The sequence below is a fragment of the Diceros bicornis genome, chromosome 37, assembly GCF_020826845.1.
Source record: "Diceros bicornis minor isolate mBicDic1 chromosome 37, mDicBic1.mat.cur, whole genome shotgun sequence".
Lineage (NCBI taxonomy): Eukaryota > Metazoa > Chordata > Mammalia > Perissodactyla > Rhinocerotidae > Diceros > Diceros bicornis.
The window spans coordinates 12109689-12128646 of NC_080776.1; the positions used below are offsets into that span (position 1 = coordinate 12109689).

General features: G+C 38.8%; 1 protein-coding gene across 1 annotated transcript in view; it reads right to left on the reverse strand.

The window, feature by feature from the left end:
• Window positions 1-4709: 4709 nt before the first annotated feature.
• The window catches only part of PAX3 (paired box 3), an 89101-nt gene continuing 74852 nt past the window's right edge, over window positions 4710-18958 (reverse strand). The window contains exons 8-10 of the mRNA XM_058533471.1: window positions 5539-5785; window positions 5014-5044; window positions 4710-4855 (exon numbers count right to left, since the gene is read on the reverse strand). Of these exons, the coding sequence (XP_058389454.1) occupies window positions 4789-4855; window positions 5014-5044; window positions 5539-5785 (345 nt within the window). The 3' untranslated portion in view covers window positions 4710-4788. The remainder of the gene's footprint in view (window positions 4856-5013; window positions 5045-5538; window positions 5786-18958) is intronic.

Below are 18958 nucleotides of genomic sequence, written 5' to 3' on the forward strand. Positions count from 1 at the left end.
CCCTCTGGCTCAAGAGCTGGTGGGTGTGGTCTGGGGGAAGATAAGGCTAAAGCATCTCCATGTTCCAAAGTGACCTCCCTCTCTCAGCTGTACCGTGGTAAATGACCCCAACCACTGTTTCAAGCCCCATAAAACTCATCAGTCAGTTTTCTGGTCAAGTGTGGCCAAGGCTTCAATGTGGCCAAAGACTTTTCCCTGAGTTCTTGCCTTGTCAACCCTCCCTACACCCATTTCTGTGGATTCTGAGTCCAGTGGTGTGGGTGGGCCCAGGCACTAGTCTTTTTTATATATATAACTCCTCCAATTACTATACAGCCAGGGCTGAGAACCAGTGCTCTAAGCAATAAACCAGCTGGCTATTTCCTTTTTCTGTTCTTATTCTCCCAGTGATGAATCAAAAATATCACCTCCTAGTAGCATCTGTATCAGTCAGAAACTGAAATATGGCTTTCTAGTGACTTGTTAGGACCCCTGCCTCCCACTCCTTCCCTCAGGCTTTACACCAATCCAATCTTAAGAAAATCTGTGTGCCTTTGGTCTTGCTTGAGCCAAATGGCCATTCCTCTATACCGCAGGGATTATGGCAATATCAAACTTGTTCACCCCAATTCCCACATCCTGAGGTCAAGCTCCTTCTTCAGAAGATCATGTGGTGACAGTATAAGAGTCACTCTTCATTCATTCACTTATCCATTATTTAACAGGCAGGTATGGGTCATTAGGGGCCATCATGGCGCTAGGCACATGGGATACAATGGCCAGCAATCGTGAAGAGTGGGTCTATGAAAAAGACAGACCTAGCTTATATCACTGGCATTTGGCAAGAAGCATGCGCCAAGCTCGCTTTCTTCCTTTTCTCTGGTATATCATCTGACACTCATTCCAGATCCATGAGTGTTTGTCTAGGCCTGAAGCTGGCCTTGTGCATCTCTTCACATAAATACTGCCACTTGTCACTTGTCCTGCTCCTCCATATTTGACAGTGGCTCTTCTTATCCATAAGTGATGAAACAGCAAAAATCATTGACTCAGAATGGTTGAGGCCCAAGTCTTCATCCCCAAAATAGATTTCCTTCCTATAGAGATCTTGGTTCTGGTTCCATGTGGAAATTATGTCGTTCGAGGATTGATTCTTCCATGGCATGTCCACGTAAAGGCATTAATTAACGCATCCTCTCCCCCATTTGACTCTATCTAAACTCGCAACCGTGAGCCGGTGACCTTGTCTGTCACAGCGGTTCTATATGCCAGCGCTAACAGAGATCCCTTCTAACCTAGGAGGTCCCCCAAATATCCAAGTGTGTGTGAAAATACATTCCTAAATTCAGCTAATTAAAGGCATAAAACATTATGTTTATTTCCATCACAGATGTGAAAAATGATACCCATTCCTAGGAAAACTGCTGCCAAGAAATAGCTCAGCCACCAACATGAATACATTCGGTATTTTACCATTTAAGTTCTGATTTTCAGTTTTTATTTTTAGTCTTTTGAATTAAATTGTATAACTATATGGACAAGGGGGAACCCCTCCACACACGATCAGGTTCAAGCTCCGTTGAAGGCCAAGGGTTCAAAGTCTTTAGGGCTGCTTGTCCCAAAGGACGAGAGGACGGACCCTGGCTGGAGTTGGAACTGGTGGAAATCAGATCCCCACCCCCCAGAGATGGATTAAAAACCTCCCCAAAAAAAGTCAGGGAAAAAGTGATCTACAGAGACTGTCAGCATGATAAATATGAGCAGCGAAACAGATCTCAGAGACATGCATAAATAAGAGAAGGGCGTAAAGAAGTATATCAAAAGGAGGTATGAGCCACACATGGCAAGTTCTGAGATCAGGCGGGAAGGGAAAGTGATATGTAAGATCAGTTTCTGTTGTGTAATCCCATACCCTGGTAGTATTTGTCTCATGTATTGGCAATGAATAATTTTTTTTTTAGTGTCTGTTTTCAACTTGAGTTTGGCATGAGGCTAGGTTGACATAATGAAGTGAGTATTGCAAGCAGGATTTGGAGAGGTAAAATAAAAACAGGTTCTGCCACCAGGCTGAGCAGAGGTCAAAGACTGCTTCTGCTATTTCTGGCCGTGTGTGACCTTGGCCGAACTGATGAACAACGCTGGACCTCAGTCCATTCACCTATAAATTGGGGCTAATAATGCCCACCTCACAGGATTTTATGAGGATTAAACAAGATCACAATAGTAAGTGTTCAGTAAGGATTGCTTTCCTTTTCTCATAATATTTTTGGAATTGTCAGAAAAGAGCAACATATTTGCCTGGAAAGACAGGTGTGTGAACTAAAAAGACCTAAGGCATTTAAAGAATTTGGAAATTTTTACCTACTGCATTTCCAGTCCTTGGGGTTTTTAAAAGTTGAACTCACATGCTTTAGAATAGAGCTGACCAATAGAACTTTCTACGATGATGGGGATGTTCTATCTCTATACTGCCCAATACAGTAGCTTTTGGCCACGTGTGGCTGTCGCACTCTTGAGATGTGGTTAGTGCAACTGATGAACCGACTTTTTAATTTTATTTACTTTTAATTACTTTAAATTTAAGCAGCCATGCATGGCTAGTTGCTACCGAATTGGACAAAGCTCTTTTAGATCTTTTTGACTATAAGTTTCTCCCACACCAGCCAGGACTTGGGGAAGTAGAAGAGTGTGAGTTTAAGCACATAGGCTCTGGAATCAGTCTCCCTGGATTCAAATACCAACTCTGGTGCTGAGTGACCTCATGTAAATTCCTTGTGCCTCAGTTTCCCCATCTGTAAAAGACGAATGCTAATGACATCACTTGCTTCATATAAGATATTGGGAGAAACAAATAAGTTAATAGAAATAAGAGCCTCAAAAGGTATTATGATTATTTCCCCAATAAAAATAGTTCTCACGCTTTATTGTAATTATGTATTTATGCCTCTGCCTTACCCACTGGTTTGTAAGCACTGCTATAATACCAGTGCCACACACCACGCCTGGCACATTTAGACTCTCATTAAATGTGTTGAAGGGAGAGAGGGAGGGAGGAAGGGAGAAAGAAAGAATGAATGAAACAGGCATGATATTTACCATGAAGAGTGAAGCAAGTGTCTAAAACAAAACAAATAACAAAATGTGAGAGGTTTCAATAAAAATTTCAGTGGAGATGACAGTTGGAGATAAAGATGGAGTCTGATACTCCAGAGGAAAGTGTGCTCTCAAGTGACAGTGAAGGGGTTTCATAGTTCTGAGAGAACCAAGGAGAGAGGAAGGTGGACTTGAGGGTCTTTCCTAGACTCCACATCTATGAAATTATGAACTTCAATCCTTAACAGTGTGTTCAACCAAGCTTCTTCAAGAGAATACAATTGTGAGTTTTGTAACCTTATTTTTCCAAGTTATAGTCTAATCTAAAAGGCACCACCAGAAGTGAAATATATATTTTGTTGGCTTCCCATTTCCAAGTTTTTATTAATATGACATTCACCAGTTTCCCCAAAAAAGCAGTGTGGGGCAAGTTTTCATAACTGTTTATTCATTATAAATAGTAAATATTTACTGCACTTTTTACATGAAAGACATTTTTACAACACATTGTTGTTGGCTGAGGCTGCAACACAAAGACAGCACTTCTCCTAATCCATCACCCTCTAAGACCAATGTATGAACTAAACTCGGTACTATGTCTAGTCTCGCTAACTCACTACATCATAGTTCTTAGCTCTAAAAGGAATGTATTTGTGCCTACCTCGTTCATGGTTCCAAGAATAGAAAAAAATAAATAACACTGCCTTCCACCTTCTTGCTCCTCTTAACATCTCGAACAACAAATTTATTGACATTCTAAAATGTCACCACACAAACGTATATAAACCTCAGTTCCTATAATCTTTCAATATTGGATATCATTGTATAATTTAAAAGTACATGAGAGCCACGTGGACATTTCTGTTCTTGCCCTACCTTTCACAGAAAAGAGAAGAATGTAAACGTAATCATTTTAAAAGCATTGTTCTCGAACATGGTCTCTAATCAAAAGGAGCAAGTTGGGTGTTGGTTGTCCAGCAAATGGCGAACGTCACTGCATTCTACCACAATGAATCATGGGCTGCGAAAATAAAGCACCTGCAAAAATATAGTTCTGATTCTGTTTATATGGCCCTGGCCACTGCCAAAGCATCCGTGAGGTACACAGTATTGCACACTGATAAGCAGCTGTGGGAATGCACATCGCTTCTTCTCCACCACGCCCTCCCCCCATCCAGGTTGGCTTCCAAATGAAAATGAATTGGGAACACACCACACACCTCTCCCACACCAGGAAAGAAAACCAGCTTTTCTTCCTGCTCCCCCATATCCTGTTAGCAAGACGGGACATTTATTGACAACTGGATTACAAATGAGGATAAGATAACAAATAATTTATTTGGGAGGTCCTTTACATCTAGTCTAACTTCCTAAAAATGGTGGCATTTATTTTTATGTCAATTTCCAGTGTGTAAAAGTCAAGGATTCCTCCGTTCCTGCTTCATTAAGTGAGCAGTTTTAAAGTTGTAGAAGTGTCAGCATTGGACATTAAACATGTTATAGTTTAGAGTATTCTCTGACTATTATTTTAGAACATTCTGCTTGCCCAAACCAGGCCAGATAAATCTCACATAAGCCCACACATGCGCGCACACACACATACACACACACATACAAATGGAATGTTTTAGCTCCTCGATCATCAGCACTAAAGAGCTGGGATATTTTGATATGTAGCCACGTTAAATCATTGCCCTAAAATGTTGCATTTGTCTTTTATTGTTCCGGGTCTTCCTTTTCTCCACTGCTTTTGTCCCACACGTTCAAAAGAATTTGAAACCAACTACCGGAGAAAGAAAATCAATCCCTCTCCTCTGTCTCCTGTCGGGACTGCCCCCCAAAAGGGTGCTTTTTTTTTTTTTTCTGAGAAGATTCTTCATGTCTAGGCTGTGGAGACCGGAAACAGGGCCAGTTTCAGCTCCAAGTGGACAGTTCACTTAGGCGATATCTGGTTTGAGATAATGAAAGGCACCTGTAAGAAAACACACACAGCTTTTTAGGTCATGCTGGGAAAATTCACAGCAAGGGGCAAAATCAGCTACAGGCTGACAATGTCATATTTAATACCGTGGTATCAAAGGATCGAGACTAATATTTTTATTCCTGAGACAAGTTTGACACAACTCTGTGTCCTTGGGATTATACCTCATATGATCCTTGAGCTGACCTCATTAAAAACATGTGTTTCTAATGCCAGAGGTTATTTCATTTTGGCCAACCCTTATGTTTTACCTAGTGGCAATCAGGTTTCATGTCTCAGCAATTAATAACCGCAAGATGTTGTTGACATCAGTTAAGAAAATAATTATACAAGGGAGCCCTTGCTGGAAAAATCAGCCGGCTTTGCCACAAAATTGATACAGGGATGTAAGGCTTAATCATGCTGCCACCTCCCCTTTCTTAAGGAAGAATTGAAATTTTTCACCCGTCTAGGAGTAATTACACCCTAAAACGTCTGAGGCTTACTTTGTCCATACTGCCCATACTGGTAGCCTGTGACAGGGTCCATACTGTAGCCCGTGGTGCTATAGGTGGGTGGACAATAGGACTGAGATGTTGGCAGACTGTCCAAGCTCTTCATATGGTCTAGTCTCTGACTGCAGCTGGCCGACACCGTGGTGGTAGGTTCCAGGCCCCCAGTGAGAGGGGAGAGAGCATAATCGGTCTGGGGCTGATGGGGTACCCCACCGTGGTTGGTCAGAAGTCCCATTACCTAAAATAAACAGGAAAATTGGGAAAAAGTTAGAATGGAGGGAGGAGCAGGTCATAGCCTATAGCTGAATGAATAATTGGAAAAGTACAATTTTCATTTCTTTGGAAATCTACCGTTAAAGAGCTGTGCAAAAGACAGTGACCTCAATTCAAAGTGGCAGAGATATTACATCATGCCCAATCATAATATCTGACTGCCGTTTCAGAAAAAGGAAAGAGAGGAGGGAGATGGGGGGAGGAAGGAAAAGGAAGGAGAGGGGGTGCGAGAAAGAGAGATTACACCATGCCCCAGTGATAAAATCAGAATGGGATTTCAAAGAAGAGGAAAAAAAGGAAGGATGGAGGGACAGAAGGATGGAGGGAGGGAGAAATTATACCTGTTCATATAGAATAATGTTTAACCATATATTACATCTGGAAGTTTCACATATCATTTTAAATAGGCATTTGCTTATTTTTTTTTACAAGTTGGATTCAAATCAAATTCTTTTTGTGTATTTCGAGATTTCTATGTCCTTTTTTGTAGCATTCCCTCTCTAGAAACTTCCTCTCCCTATCTCCACCGTCCTTCAGTAGTTAGAAATAATTACTTCCTCCCTGATGCTCCTTTGTAGTTTACTTGTCCCTCCCATTCTGGAATCATTACTTCAGTCACCTACTTTGAATTATGAGAGCTTTGAGGGGACTAACCTACTCATCTTTATATCCCCAGCACCTAAAAGAGTGCTTGGTGCTGAGTAGGGAATGAATGAATGAATGGTAAATGATTCTCCAGGTAACTGCCTCCATTACCTCTCCTTTCATTTCTTCTCTAAACTAACATTTCATATATAAGAGTGTTAAAAGGAAAGAAAAGCCTGAAATGCAAACACATTATAAAAATTCCGTTCCACATCGTAAATAATCCTAGCGAGCAAGAGAACTTTAAAAAATAAACAAAACTGTGATAACAGAACAACTTTCGGATGAGCACAGTGAAGTGCTTCACAAACTCAAGCTCACTGACCCTTGTAACACCTTGTGATGGAAGTAAGTGGATAATTAATTCTGCAGCTGGAAAACTGCCACCCGGGAGAGGAAGTGATTTTTCTCAACTTCCTACGATTCAGTGGCAGGACCTAAAAAGCAACTGCAGAAGAAACAGACGACTGGGTGAAGAGCCTCACCTGCTTACAAAATATCACCCGCTTACCAAATACTTAAATGCGGGGGCCCACAATCACACAATATTGTCATAAGAGTCCTGTTGTCTTTTAGGACATCTGAAGCATATGGAGACTAAAGTGTATCCATGACACAGAGGAGAGGGCAACAATGAAACGCAAGGCCTGACTCTAGGCCTTGTGCTATCGCCCAAGGTAATTCAGGCAACAGAATCCTGGATCTAGGGGTTCCAGCAAGGCAGGTGGGAGGGACCAGTCTTGCATCCCACAAAGCATCCTAAATTAGACTCCAAACACAATGAGGCCACAATCCCCTTTGAGCAGGGCTTGCGTAATCCTTGTAGCTAAACAAAATCTTCTTGAAATAAAGCTTTAAACTGTTCCATCTTTAATTAGCCCCAAGAGAAAAAAAAGAGGAGAGAGAATCTGTTTACCACCTTCTATGGATTATCCTTTCTTCCTCCATTTCTATCAAGCCACTGATTTCCCTGGTCTTCATTCCTTTTCTCCCTTTCATGTGAGTTACGGTGTGTGTGAGCACGTGGGGAAGTGGACCAGTGTGGGGAGAGCAGCTGAGTGATGACCAAATTTTTAAAGACATTCCAAGGGATCTGGATTTCCTTGAGCTATGTGGTGAAACACCTTTTTAAAACATCTCTAAAAATTGCTTACATTCTAAAAAGTAATCATATGTGACAGAGCATGGTTTTGTCTAATTGGGGATTTGGGGAGAATGAAAATCACAAAATAAAGTAAGAATACATAGGATTCACAGCTCCAAGAGGATGGAAAGTCACTAGAACTTGGGACTTTCTTAGGGTCCTACCCAACAGCTGTCTATAGTAAGCGAATTACTTCATTTTCTCACTTTAAAAAGTTGAACATAATCCAGAATGCATTTAAGTTATTTCCTGAATGTTCTTCCACCTACATGGGTGTTTTTTCTTTTTTGCCTTTCTTTGAGCTTATACAAATGATTTTACAGTGTATACTTCGAAAATTCATAAACTTCCATTGATATACTAATTTATTAAATATTTTATTTCAAGCCAAAATGACCCATGTCTATTAGAAGAAAAGAGTCTTTAAAAGAGAGGTTGTTCAGTGCCAAATACACTCCTTTCAAACCAAGAGTATCTCTTTGTGTACTGTCTGATGGGCAAGAATGGATAGGAAAAATAAAAATATGAAAAATGTGATTTTTTAATGAAAAGGGGACAATGACACAGGGCACAAATATTTTACCATGTAAATAAGCAGCACTGAGTAAAAATCAACCACTTAGAAAGAGCAATTTTGTAATTGTACAATCCAGAGAAGAAAACTACCCAGCAATACTGGATAAAAAGGAAACATATTTAAATGTCCTGCACGAAGATACATACCTGAAACTCAGTTAACGGTATATCACTTTAAGGGAGAAATGGAATACTCTATATACAGTTATAGTCGAAGAGGAACAGCAGAATTTTATTCAAAACACGCACACTCTCCCATGCATACATGAGCTCTATGTACACTTCTGTGATAAACTTTTTTTTAATCCTCTTCCATACATTTTTTGTTTGCATAACTTTGAAGGCAGCAATAACTTTGTCCACAGGAAAAAAAAAAAAAAAAAAAAAACATGAAAGTCCCAAAAGAGAAGAAATGAGTCCTTCCTACAAGCAAAATTCAGCTTATAAGGTTTATGCAGCCACTTTTTGCAGTTGCTGAACTGGAAAATACTTTAGGACAGGATTTAAATCTAAGAGCTTGAAATAAATCTATTGGAGGATGGAGAAGATATCTGCCTGGGCTATATTCTAGGGCAACAGAAAGACAGTTTCTCAAAGATTCCAGGGCGCAGCGTCTTTAAGACATCCCGGAGCATGACCCAGTCAGGAGGGATGGCTGCTGGGTGAATGGAATAGGAAGATTGGGTTTTCCTATCAGTATTGCTACTGTCACCCGTGGGAAGCTAGTGACAGCTCCTGCTTTAGCAGTATCCCTTAGCTCAGCAACCCTATACTTGCAGTGGCTAATGTAAGAAATACAGAGGACCAGAGACTCGCTTATCTTTGGTCCCTCTGATCTTCCTGATAGAGCCCAAGAAACAGACATTCTCCCACAAATTCATGTTTCCACTGTGACAGTCACACAGATACAAGATGTGACAGTCATATCTTGGAATCGTGATTTCTTTCTCAAGAATTGTTTAAGGATGGGGAAAGAGGCACTAATATTTTCCTACATTTGATCTGAAATTGAAATTAATACATACTTATAACTAATGTGATTTATTTCAATATTTCACATTGAGAAGACTTGAGAAATATACACCTTTTTAATAACTTCTAATTTAAAAATTAAAAAGGAAATCTGTGTTACAAAAAAAATAGTGAATGGGGCCGGCCCCGTGGCATAGCAGTTAAGTGCCCGCACTCTGCTGCTGGCGGCCCACGTTCGGATCCTGGTCGTGCACCAACGCACCACTTGTCAGGCCACGCTGTGGCAGCGTCCCACATAAAGTGAAGGAAGATCAGCTGGGTGTTAGCTCAGGGCCAGTCTTCCTTAGCAAAAAAAAAAAAAAAAAGAGGAGGATTGGCACGGATGTTAGCTCAGGGCTGATCTTCCTCACAAAAAAAAAAATAGTGAATATATTAATGCAAAACACATTACTTTCCCCTAACATAATTTAAAACCTCAAATCTCAATGGAAGGGTCTCATTACACTTTTATGTATGTGTTTTTTAAAAGCTATTACGTATTTCATGTGGTTCAAGGGAAGCTATGGAAATTTCTTTTTGCTGCACAAAGAAGTTGGTAAACGAACTTCTTAGAACTCCCTCCAATATGGTTATGGAATGTCTTCCAGTCATATTTTCTTTTTAAGAATATTGCCAGAATTTCTTTTCCTATAGCATATAGAATTGCTTTTCCTATGGAAATTTGTAATTCAAAGCCTAAAATAAAATCCTTATTTGTTGCAAAGTATGTTTTTTTCCTTCATAAACCATTAGTAAGCTGTTTTGACTACAAGGCTGGTATTTTTGCCTGATTTTTTTTTTTTTAATTTGGGATGGGAGGGAAGCACAATTGCCTGGTTTTCACAAACAATTTCAAAGGAAAAGAAATAAACTCAGTGCTGTTTCCTAAACATAGACCGCATTCTTATTAAATGCCAGATAAGTCCAGGAGATACAATGACCAGGAAAAGAGATTTCCCTTAATAAGAATCTCTGTTCTGTCCCTTGGGAAGGGATGTGGGGGAGGACCTAATTTTTACTTTTAGTTGAGTACAAGTCTTAGGTGAAGAATCTGAAAAAAATCTGTTAAGTATATTCCTAAATTGTTACCTCCAAAAACATTTCCAGACACCATTTCTAAATTGTTTTATGGATAACCTTTAAAAACAAATTTGAAGCCTCAGAATCATGAGCCAACACCTCTCCCGCTGGTCCCTCTTTCCCATTATTAGAGACCTTTTCTGAAGATCTCTCTAAGGTCGTTCTCAAGTTTCAGAATTCCAAATCGGTGGGTTATATCTTGATTGGCAGATTATATGGTTCAGGAAAAACTAACTCGTTACAATTGCTTCATGCCATATTTCTCTTGAATTAATTTTCCCATTGTAAGATTAAATATAAAAGATACAAACTATGGGCCAAATTAAGATTTAAAACAATGTGTCTGGAAAATATTTGCCTTGGCGTAAGCGTTATGGTTTTGCCCTCAGTCGAGAGTGCTCAGAGCTTATCAGAAATCTAATATGATTTAGCAAATTATAGTGTACATCGAGGTGCTTCTTTTTTCCTAAGTAGGAATCTTGGTTCCCATCTTTAATTTCTTTTTTATTCTTAAGTAATCAGATGTTCTCTGATTTAACATTTAATATTATACATTTAGTTGCTTTTTAGAAAACCATCGTGATTTATAGCTTTGTATGATATACAACATTGTTGGGGGCGGGAAGATTTAGCTTCTACTCTTCCCTCCAAAAGTCTACTGATTATATATATTTAATTTGGATATCATTTATTTCCAGAACCAAGCAAAAATGTTCAAAAGTTTTTTGGGCATACAGATGCTACTGGAGTCACCTAATGGTTTCATTTCAATGACTATATCCTCTAGCCTGAAAAGCGTAAATTTGAAGAGTGGAGACTTTCCTGAAAATGTCGTCTTCAGATTCAAATGCCTTAGGAAGGATCCTGCAGTTGATTAGCATCTAAATAATTAGATTTTTGGCCCCGTCTGTTTGAAAGCTGTAAGAGGGAAGTTGCCTGAAGGCAGAAGTTTCTCTTAAGGTAAGTATGGTGACCTTCTCAGCCACACCAAGAGCTATGGGAGGGCATGGCTGACCTTCACCTAGCCAGACAGAAAACTAGGGCATGTAAAATGTCCATCTAAACACATCCTTATTTTTTATTTTCATCCTTAGCTCACATTTTACAAGTAGCTATGTTTAACTCATGACAAAAGAGTGAGTGCCAGACAAGTCTGGCTCATATGTTGCATAATGTCGAAGTTTTACTTGTAAAGAGCACAACTTAGTAAAACTTTGGTAAAAATGCTTTAATCTCCAGATCTGTGACCAATTACAGAATAACTTTCATTTTATCAGTTCTTTAGAATACCTATTTCTCAATAGATCTAAGCTGTTAAATTGATAGCAATATTCTTTAAGGACTGATGACTAAAATATTAATCTAGGCAAAGAATTAGCATAGAAATGGCTTGCAAGAAGCACATGTATATATGTATACACACACACATAAATATATATATATAGTTTACTTCTAGCTAATGATGAACAATCACATCACATCCATCTATTATCAATAAAATAAAGCACATTAAGAAAAAGCTTATCCCACCTAAATGAAAAAGTATGCCAGTTAATACAGTTGGTATGTGACTATGTTAGACTCACCATGGGCTGTAATAAAATTCTCATATGTTTTAATTCATTTACGCATGCTTGCATTTAATATGCTTTGTGACCATGTCTACAATTAATATGATTTATGAGAAAAGAACATGTGCAATATTGGGGGGTATAGCATACATATTTTTTTTCTTCTATGAATGAAAAATATAACAAAACGGCTCAAGGAGAATTGTTGGCCGTTAGCATATTAAGATGGACTGACAGAGCGCTGAGTAAACTTGGGAGAGTTAATGATATCCTCTTACCTGACCCTGACACATTTGCAGCATGTAATTTACAGAAGCTCTGTCCAGGGAATCTTGACAAATGCTCCTAACGATGTCAGGGCAATGTTCCATTCTAATGTAAAACAGATGTGGGTCAGGTACCCTCATTCATCACTTAACACAGAGAGTCTCAAACTCTTTCTGGGAGGAATGACATTACCTGCTGTTAACTCTCCCCATTTCAGGAAATTTCTCACAACCACAGTAGCCCTCCAAAGGATAAGCACTCAAACCTATCACCGCTTCAAAAACCTGTCTAAATACACGACTGTGGAAAATCAAACATATATCTTGGTTTAATTTCATGACTACTTCAGGACACGTTTGCTAAATATTAATTGATCTTTTGGGACCTAGGCTTCCAAATATAGAAAGGGAAAAGCTCTATGCTTGGGCATCTCACAATACTTCAATGAGATGGCATTTAAAACTTTAAATGTTGGGCTACATGGTATTTCCATTCCTCTAAAATTTTCCCTTCCATCCAACGCATTCCAGCCCACTAAGGAAGGAAAACAGCTGCCAACTCAACAAGGAAATTTATTCTTTCTTCTAGACCATGTGTGATGTAGGCAAATAGCTCTATGGCTGCCCAAAGTCAATGTCTTAAGACTCTATCTACCAAATGCCTGAAGATTGCAGAAGAGAAACTTCCCTGCCCTTCTCTTAATGTGAAAGAAATGTCCTTAAAATAGAGAAAAGAGACAACTGAAAAGACCAGGTGATACTGATTTAATGAGTAGATATCAAGAATGAACATACCCTTTAGGAAATGTTTTCTGGTCTGTTTCACAGACTTTGCGGTAAGGCAGAACTAGCATTCATTTAAGATGGATAGAGACTTGCAGCAACTCCACAGATATTGGACAACATCTGAGAACACAGTCTACCGAGAACCAGAAGCTTCTACGCCACTAAGCTAAAATCCTACCTGCCTTAATTCCCTCTCTTACCAGATTCCAGGGGCACTGGACCAGTAAAGATGTACTATAGTTTTTCCACCTGAAAATTGACTTGTGTCGTTAATCATAAATTGGGCAGTGGCTATGTCCCCTATTGCACAGGTGACTTTATGTAGGCTGGCAACATACAGGGCCTACAGTGAAGCCACTTACATAGCTCTTTGATCTACAAAAACTAAATCTGCTCCTACAGATCTGACAAAATAGTCTTCATCATTTAGTGATTAAAAGAATGTTCCCCAATCGGTTAACTCAAAATCACTTAGTTAGATTGTCCCTTAATTTCTAAAACCTTTCTATTGTACCTGTTGTTTCAGATCCTTTTATCCCTTGCTGATGAGAGAGAAGCACAAGACGCATCAGACTCTCTTGCCTTTGAGATAAGTATCATGCTTCTAATTTATCCAGTATCTAGTATCATAGAAGCTAGACTGTATATTTTTAAAAATGTGTTCATGTCGATGTTATATTTCAATAAATCAAAACAAGAATAAGAAAAGGAAAACCTTGTCCCCTCCCCACTCTTAGCCCCATGGAATGAAGGATCATTGGCTCTTGTTCGTTGTAGCAGATTATCACGTTATTGCGATCTGAATTACTGAAACAAAACCAATTTTTGTACAACATATTTCTGAGAACTACCATATCCCAGGCATATTACAACTACTGCATTCTGAATGGACACCAATATTTAAAATATCTAAATGGAGTACCTGAAAATACTCCAGTCCACCAAGAAACCACCTTTCTTTTATATTACTCAGTTTCCACATTTGCCTTGTTTTTTTTTTTTTTTTTTTGGTCAGAGGTTCACGTGATATTTTTAAGTAAACCATAATGAAAGCCCTGTTGCAGTTGTATTATTATTTTATCCAAAAGCATTTAAGTTTCCTAAGTACTGTGTCTCTTAGCGTAACTCTATACAATAGTTTACTTAGATTTTTTAACACAAGCTGCCCAAAAGGAGACATCAGTATTTTGTGACAAAGACAGTTATTTCTTTAAATAATGTCTGCCTCCTTCATTAGTTCAGAGCTGAGGACTGGCTGCATAGTCATCTCACAGCTAAGAAATGTTCCCTTTAGGGAGAAATATTACCCTGTGATTCTACAAAATGCACTGTCTCAAAGGGCCTCCCAATTTCCCATCTTTTCCATTGATCATCAGAGATAATGCAATCACTAACCTCAGAAATTCTAGTTTACTGAACTCTGGCTAAATGCCAAGAGTAATTTTTAAATATTATACCATACATTGAAAAATATACACCTCTGATGGAACCCAGACTGTTTTGCAAAGACAGATTCTTTAGGAAAAAAGACAAAAAATAGTACACAACTAATGACTGAATCCAGTCTTCTGTGTCTGCACTACAAAGCACACATTCAGCCCCTAATTGAATAAATATGCAAGTATTCAGATTTCTGTAGATATTGCCATTTTGCAAATGCAGTAATAAATTAAAAGCTTTACATTGCATTCCAACGCATATAAAGAGTTGATTCAGACCATTGGCCTCACACTAGAATCCAGCACGGCTTTGTTGTGTATTACTAACTACAAAGAAAAACTTTTTATTCTAGTAGCTTAGTTATAGACTAAGCAATCAAACTCAATTTTTTTCTCCTCAATGGCTAGAGGAATTCAAATGGAAATTTGAATGGCTAGAGGAATTTCAAATCTAAAAACCATCAGATTGTTGCATCTGATTTATCCAACGTACAAGAGAAAGTAGGTGATGGAGTTTCCAGTTATATCAATTCAGCAGACACAAAAAGATTTAATTCAGCAAGAAAGGTTTTCTTGTGACTCATTTCAGTGACATGATGTAAGATTCAGTCATTGGCTGCTGCTTCCTCCTTTTCTGCAAAAAGATTTTGGCCAAGTAGCTATTTCTCTCACAATTCTCCAATCTGTAACCAACTCAAGAAGCTGTGGCTAGAGCTGACATAAACCAGGGCTTTCCTCATATTCTTTAAGGGTAGCAACCACAGCCTTCGGAGAAAAACCAAAGGCACCAGGTCAATTACAGCCAGCATTGATTCAACAAATGGATTAGCAGCAAAGTTTTCACCATGGAGCAGAACATCTCAAAAACCTAATATGGCAGAATGGAAACATGCAAATGGCCAATGGTTATTCTGGCACAGCTGAAATGGGCTCATTTATGATCATAAACATCCTTGAGCCTTCATAAACATGTGAGGCTTCTGCAGCCCTGGTTTTGAGCTCATGAACCACTTTAGAAATGAAACAGAAAGAGGTTCAAGCTTGGAGAGGCTGCCACTTTTGTACGGAATGTGTCTCTGTCCAAGCTTTGTTTGACACCGAACCAATCTCTTTAATCAAAATCACTCCTTTTCCTTCCACAGATGAATTTCTGGAAAATGTAAAGGGAAGGAAGCGGGAAATGGGTTGGTGGCAGGCCACTTGCTTGTTTGGATCTTCACAATGATAAAGATAGGCTGAGACCACAGAAGCTACAAACTGTGTGCGAAATGGACAAAACAAATGGCATAGCATCAAGTAGCTTCTGTATGTGAGCCCAAAAATGTCCAGGAAAATAGCTCTCCTGAAACAAGAGCTGGTCCTGCCACCCAGGTAATCCTTCCTGCTTTTATATGTATCAACAGTATGAGAGAAGGTCGAGGAATTACCATGCTACGGTGAAAAAGACTTTCTCCCTATATGAAACAGAAAACTAGCCATCACAACCCTTCTTAATACCCCATGCACATAACACGCTGATCCCTAGTAAGCCCTTACACCTTCGATGGACAAAGAACCATCATCTTGCCTTGCAGCTAAGGAATTTGAGATAATTATGAAGAGTGTGGTCCAAAAAAATGACAAGTAAAATCAAAAGCAGTCTTGAGTTTTGTGTATACATATTAACACTTAAATGCTTCTCCCTAATAAGTTTCAGGATTAACAAATGTTTGTCAAAAGAAACTGTGCTGAGCAATTGAAATCTAATTTGAAATGGAACCATGACAGTCTAATACATATATGCATGAAATGGAGAAGCTGCCTAATAAGCATAGCTGACACCAAATATGCAATTTACATACATTACACACTAATAATCTCAATTTTAATATTATTCTTTAAAAGCAACTGGATGGGTGGTTGAGTTTTCTTTTGTAAAATGTGAATTAAGATGAGAAGTTGATCCTGGCATCTTATACCATTAACCACAGTCTCATTAGCATAAAGATCTATCGCTCTTTCTTGAGTTCATTTCAGAGATGGTATTTCATGCCCACAAAGCTGTGATGATTCAACCAGACTTAACAGATGAATGGTCAATAAACTTGATGAGATCTGCAGACCCACTCTTTGTTCTTGAGGTGCTGAGTGCTGAGTAAACATTCAGGCATTTTCAAGCCTGGTACACAAATCTTTATGAGAATTTTTTCTTTCCTCAGTAGATTATCCATGAAATAGACAGGTGTACTGGTTATTCAATTACATATTACCCAAGACCTGGACAAAATTTGAAATGAAGCCTTTAAGCATTGCTCTTACCATGGGGATTTATTAATAACAGTTAAATGTTCTCTAAAACAAAACCTTTTTTGTAATTTAAACCTATTTTCTTATTTTGTCATTGGTTTCACTCATAAACCAGAAACGAAAATCTCCTCATCTGCTCTAAACATAAAATGTGTTCATAATAATCTAGATTTATACCAAATGTATTTTTAAGCATTGCTGAATTGAGAGAGTACTCAAAATTTATAGCCTCTGAGGTTGCAAAGATGACTTCCTCTTTTTAAGGAGGAAAATGTTTAAAATGAACATAGGAAAGGTTCAGAAAGCTTCGTGGATATCAAATGGCTCTGCAGGAAAAAAAAATGTCAATGATATAAGAGTAAATGAATCAAAACCATATGGATCAAATTTTCCCTAAAATACACAGTTTGAAAAATTAAGGAGGAAAAGTACTTGGCAAAATGTGTTTTAGGTTTTACCAAACCCAAAACATTTGAAGAATCATTTGCAATGGTTGATGAACCCTCGATGCAGCCAAGTTGGCCCATTTTTGTATACTACAGAGCAATAAAAAAAATCTTCCTAGAAATCGTATAATCCACTGATACTGTATTTCACTCAAGAAATCATTAGAAGCTGTCACCAAAAACTGTGGAGTTTGTAGAAATGGGGTGGAAGTGGGGCGTGAAATGATACAAGTTTGTTAATTGAATTGGCCTTGTGTTTTTGGTTTGGCTATGTGTGTGTATTGGAGGTGGGGGAGCAGTAAGTGTAGTATTTCCTGTAAGACAAAGTTAATTAGAAGAACTTACGCCAAATGTTAATTAGTCTCACGTCTTGAGCATATTGTAGTACTTCCTCGGTACTCCATATTCGAGGTCAGTATTCCTTTTTCTCTCCTGCACGTGCAGAAATGTGCTGGTAACATACCATCTGGGTTCGGAGGGGAAATACATGGCATCTATTTCCTGTATTCTTTCTGTATTGTCCCCACACAAAGAGAACACAACGTCTCAAAAGAAGGCTGCTACTGCAGGGGAAAGCCTTCGGTAGGGGGAGTTGAATGGTTTTCTTCTCAGACCATGTTTTGACATTCATGATGTAAGCCCCGTCTCCTAAAACGGTTACGTAGTTCAAACGATCCCAGTAATTCGGAGACAGTAGAAAATTTCCAGGTCATTAGCCTACTCCCTCTCTCACCCATCTCTGGGGATCTCAAGTTCCCTGACAGATCCAGCCTTTGAGGGAATGCAAAGCCAAGCTCTCCATCTGTGAAGCCTTTTGACCAGGCTTGCAGGAAAATCTGAATGTCAGTGAGAGAAAACCATGGAAAACCCAGGATATTATGCTTCTTCAGCCAGTGAAATGTGTAATTTGTGTTTATAGAAGAATTAGTAACAACTGGCAGAGAGATAAGATTTGGCTCCTAACTCTACTGGTAACTCACTCTGTCATTTAGACGATTGTGTTGCCTTGGCCTCGGTTTTTCCATAGGTAAAACGGGAATATTCCCCAGATATAGTTACTGAGTCCCTCAGAACAAGATAAGCTTGCCAATGATTAAGTACTGCACAGACCCTTTCAGCAACTTGAGGAAGGATCTGACCAAAGTTTCTAAGGGTTTTTGTCAGAGATTTAGAATGTCACAAATACATGTCACTCTTGCTACTCCAATCTGACCAGCTGGACAGGTGTGACCTTTCTGAGTCACTGCTTCACACCCGTCCCTCATGAAGCTGAGACCTTCCCTGAGAAAAGGACTGAGGGCATCTAAGAAAGACCATTTGGCTAATGGCTCGGATTCCAAGCTTTAAAAGAATCTTTGCTTGAGGGAACAGATATGTTAGAGACTCCAAAGGAAAACCAACTAAAATCCACACACATACAAACAATTTGCCTATTGTTATGGCGTCTATTAACTCCTTGACAAGAAACTAGAAAGCCCATTCTACAACAGTTCACACACATTCTAACTCATGATTTCCAAGTCCGAATAGCAAACCATCCATCAATTTCAATGACACTAGGGAGAAAAATCAAATACAATGCACAAATATTTTTAACACGTCAAATAGCCTCCAATAAAGAAACCTACAATGAACTGATCATAACAACTCAAAACACTTGAGATCCAATTCTAGTTAAATTAATTGATGGGGAATACCCTATGATGAAATATAAAGGCAGAGAAAAGACAAGATGCGAAGTTATCTACACTACCACCTCAATTATATTTTTTAAAAAGCCAAAGATCCAAAAAGAGCTGAAAGGCAATATGCAAAAGTATTAACAGTGGTTACCCAGGGGAATTTTTTTCTATTCTAAAGACACTTTTTAAATTTTTTTTCCATAGCC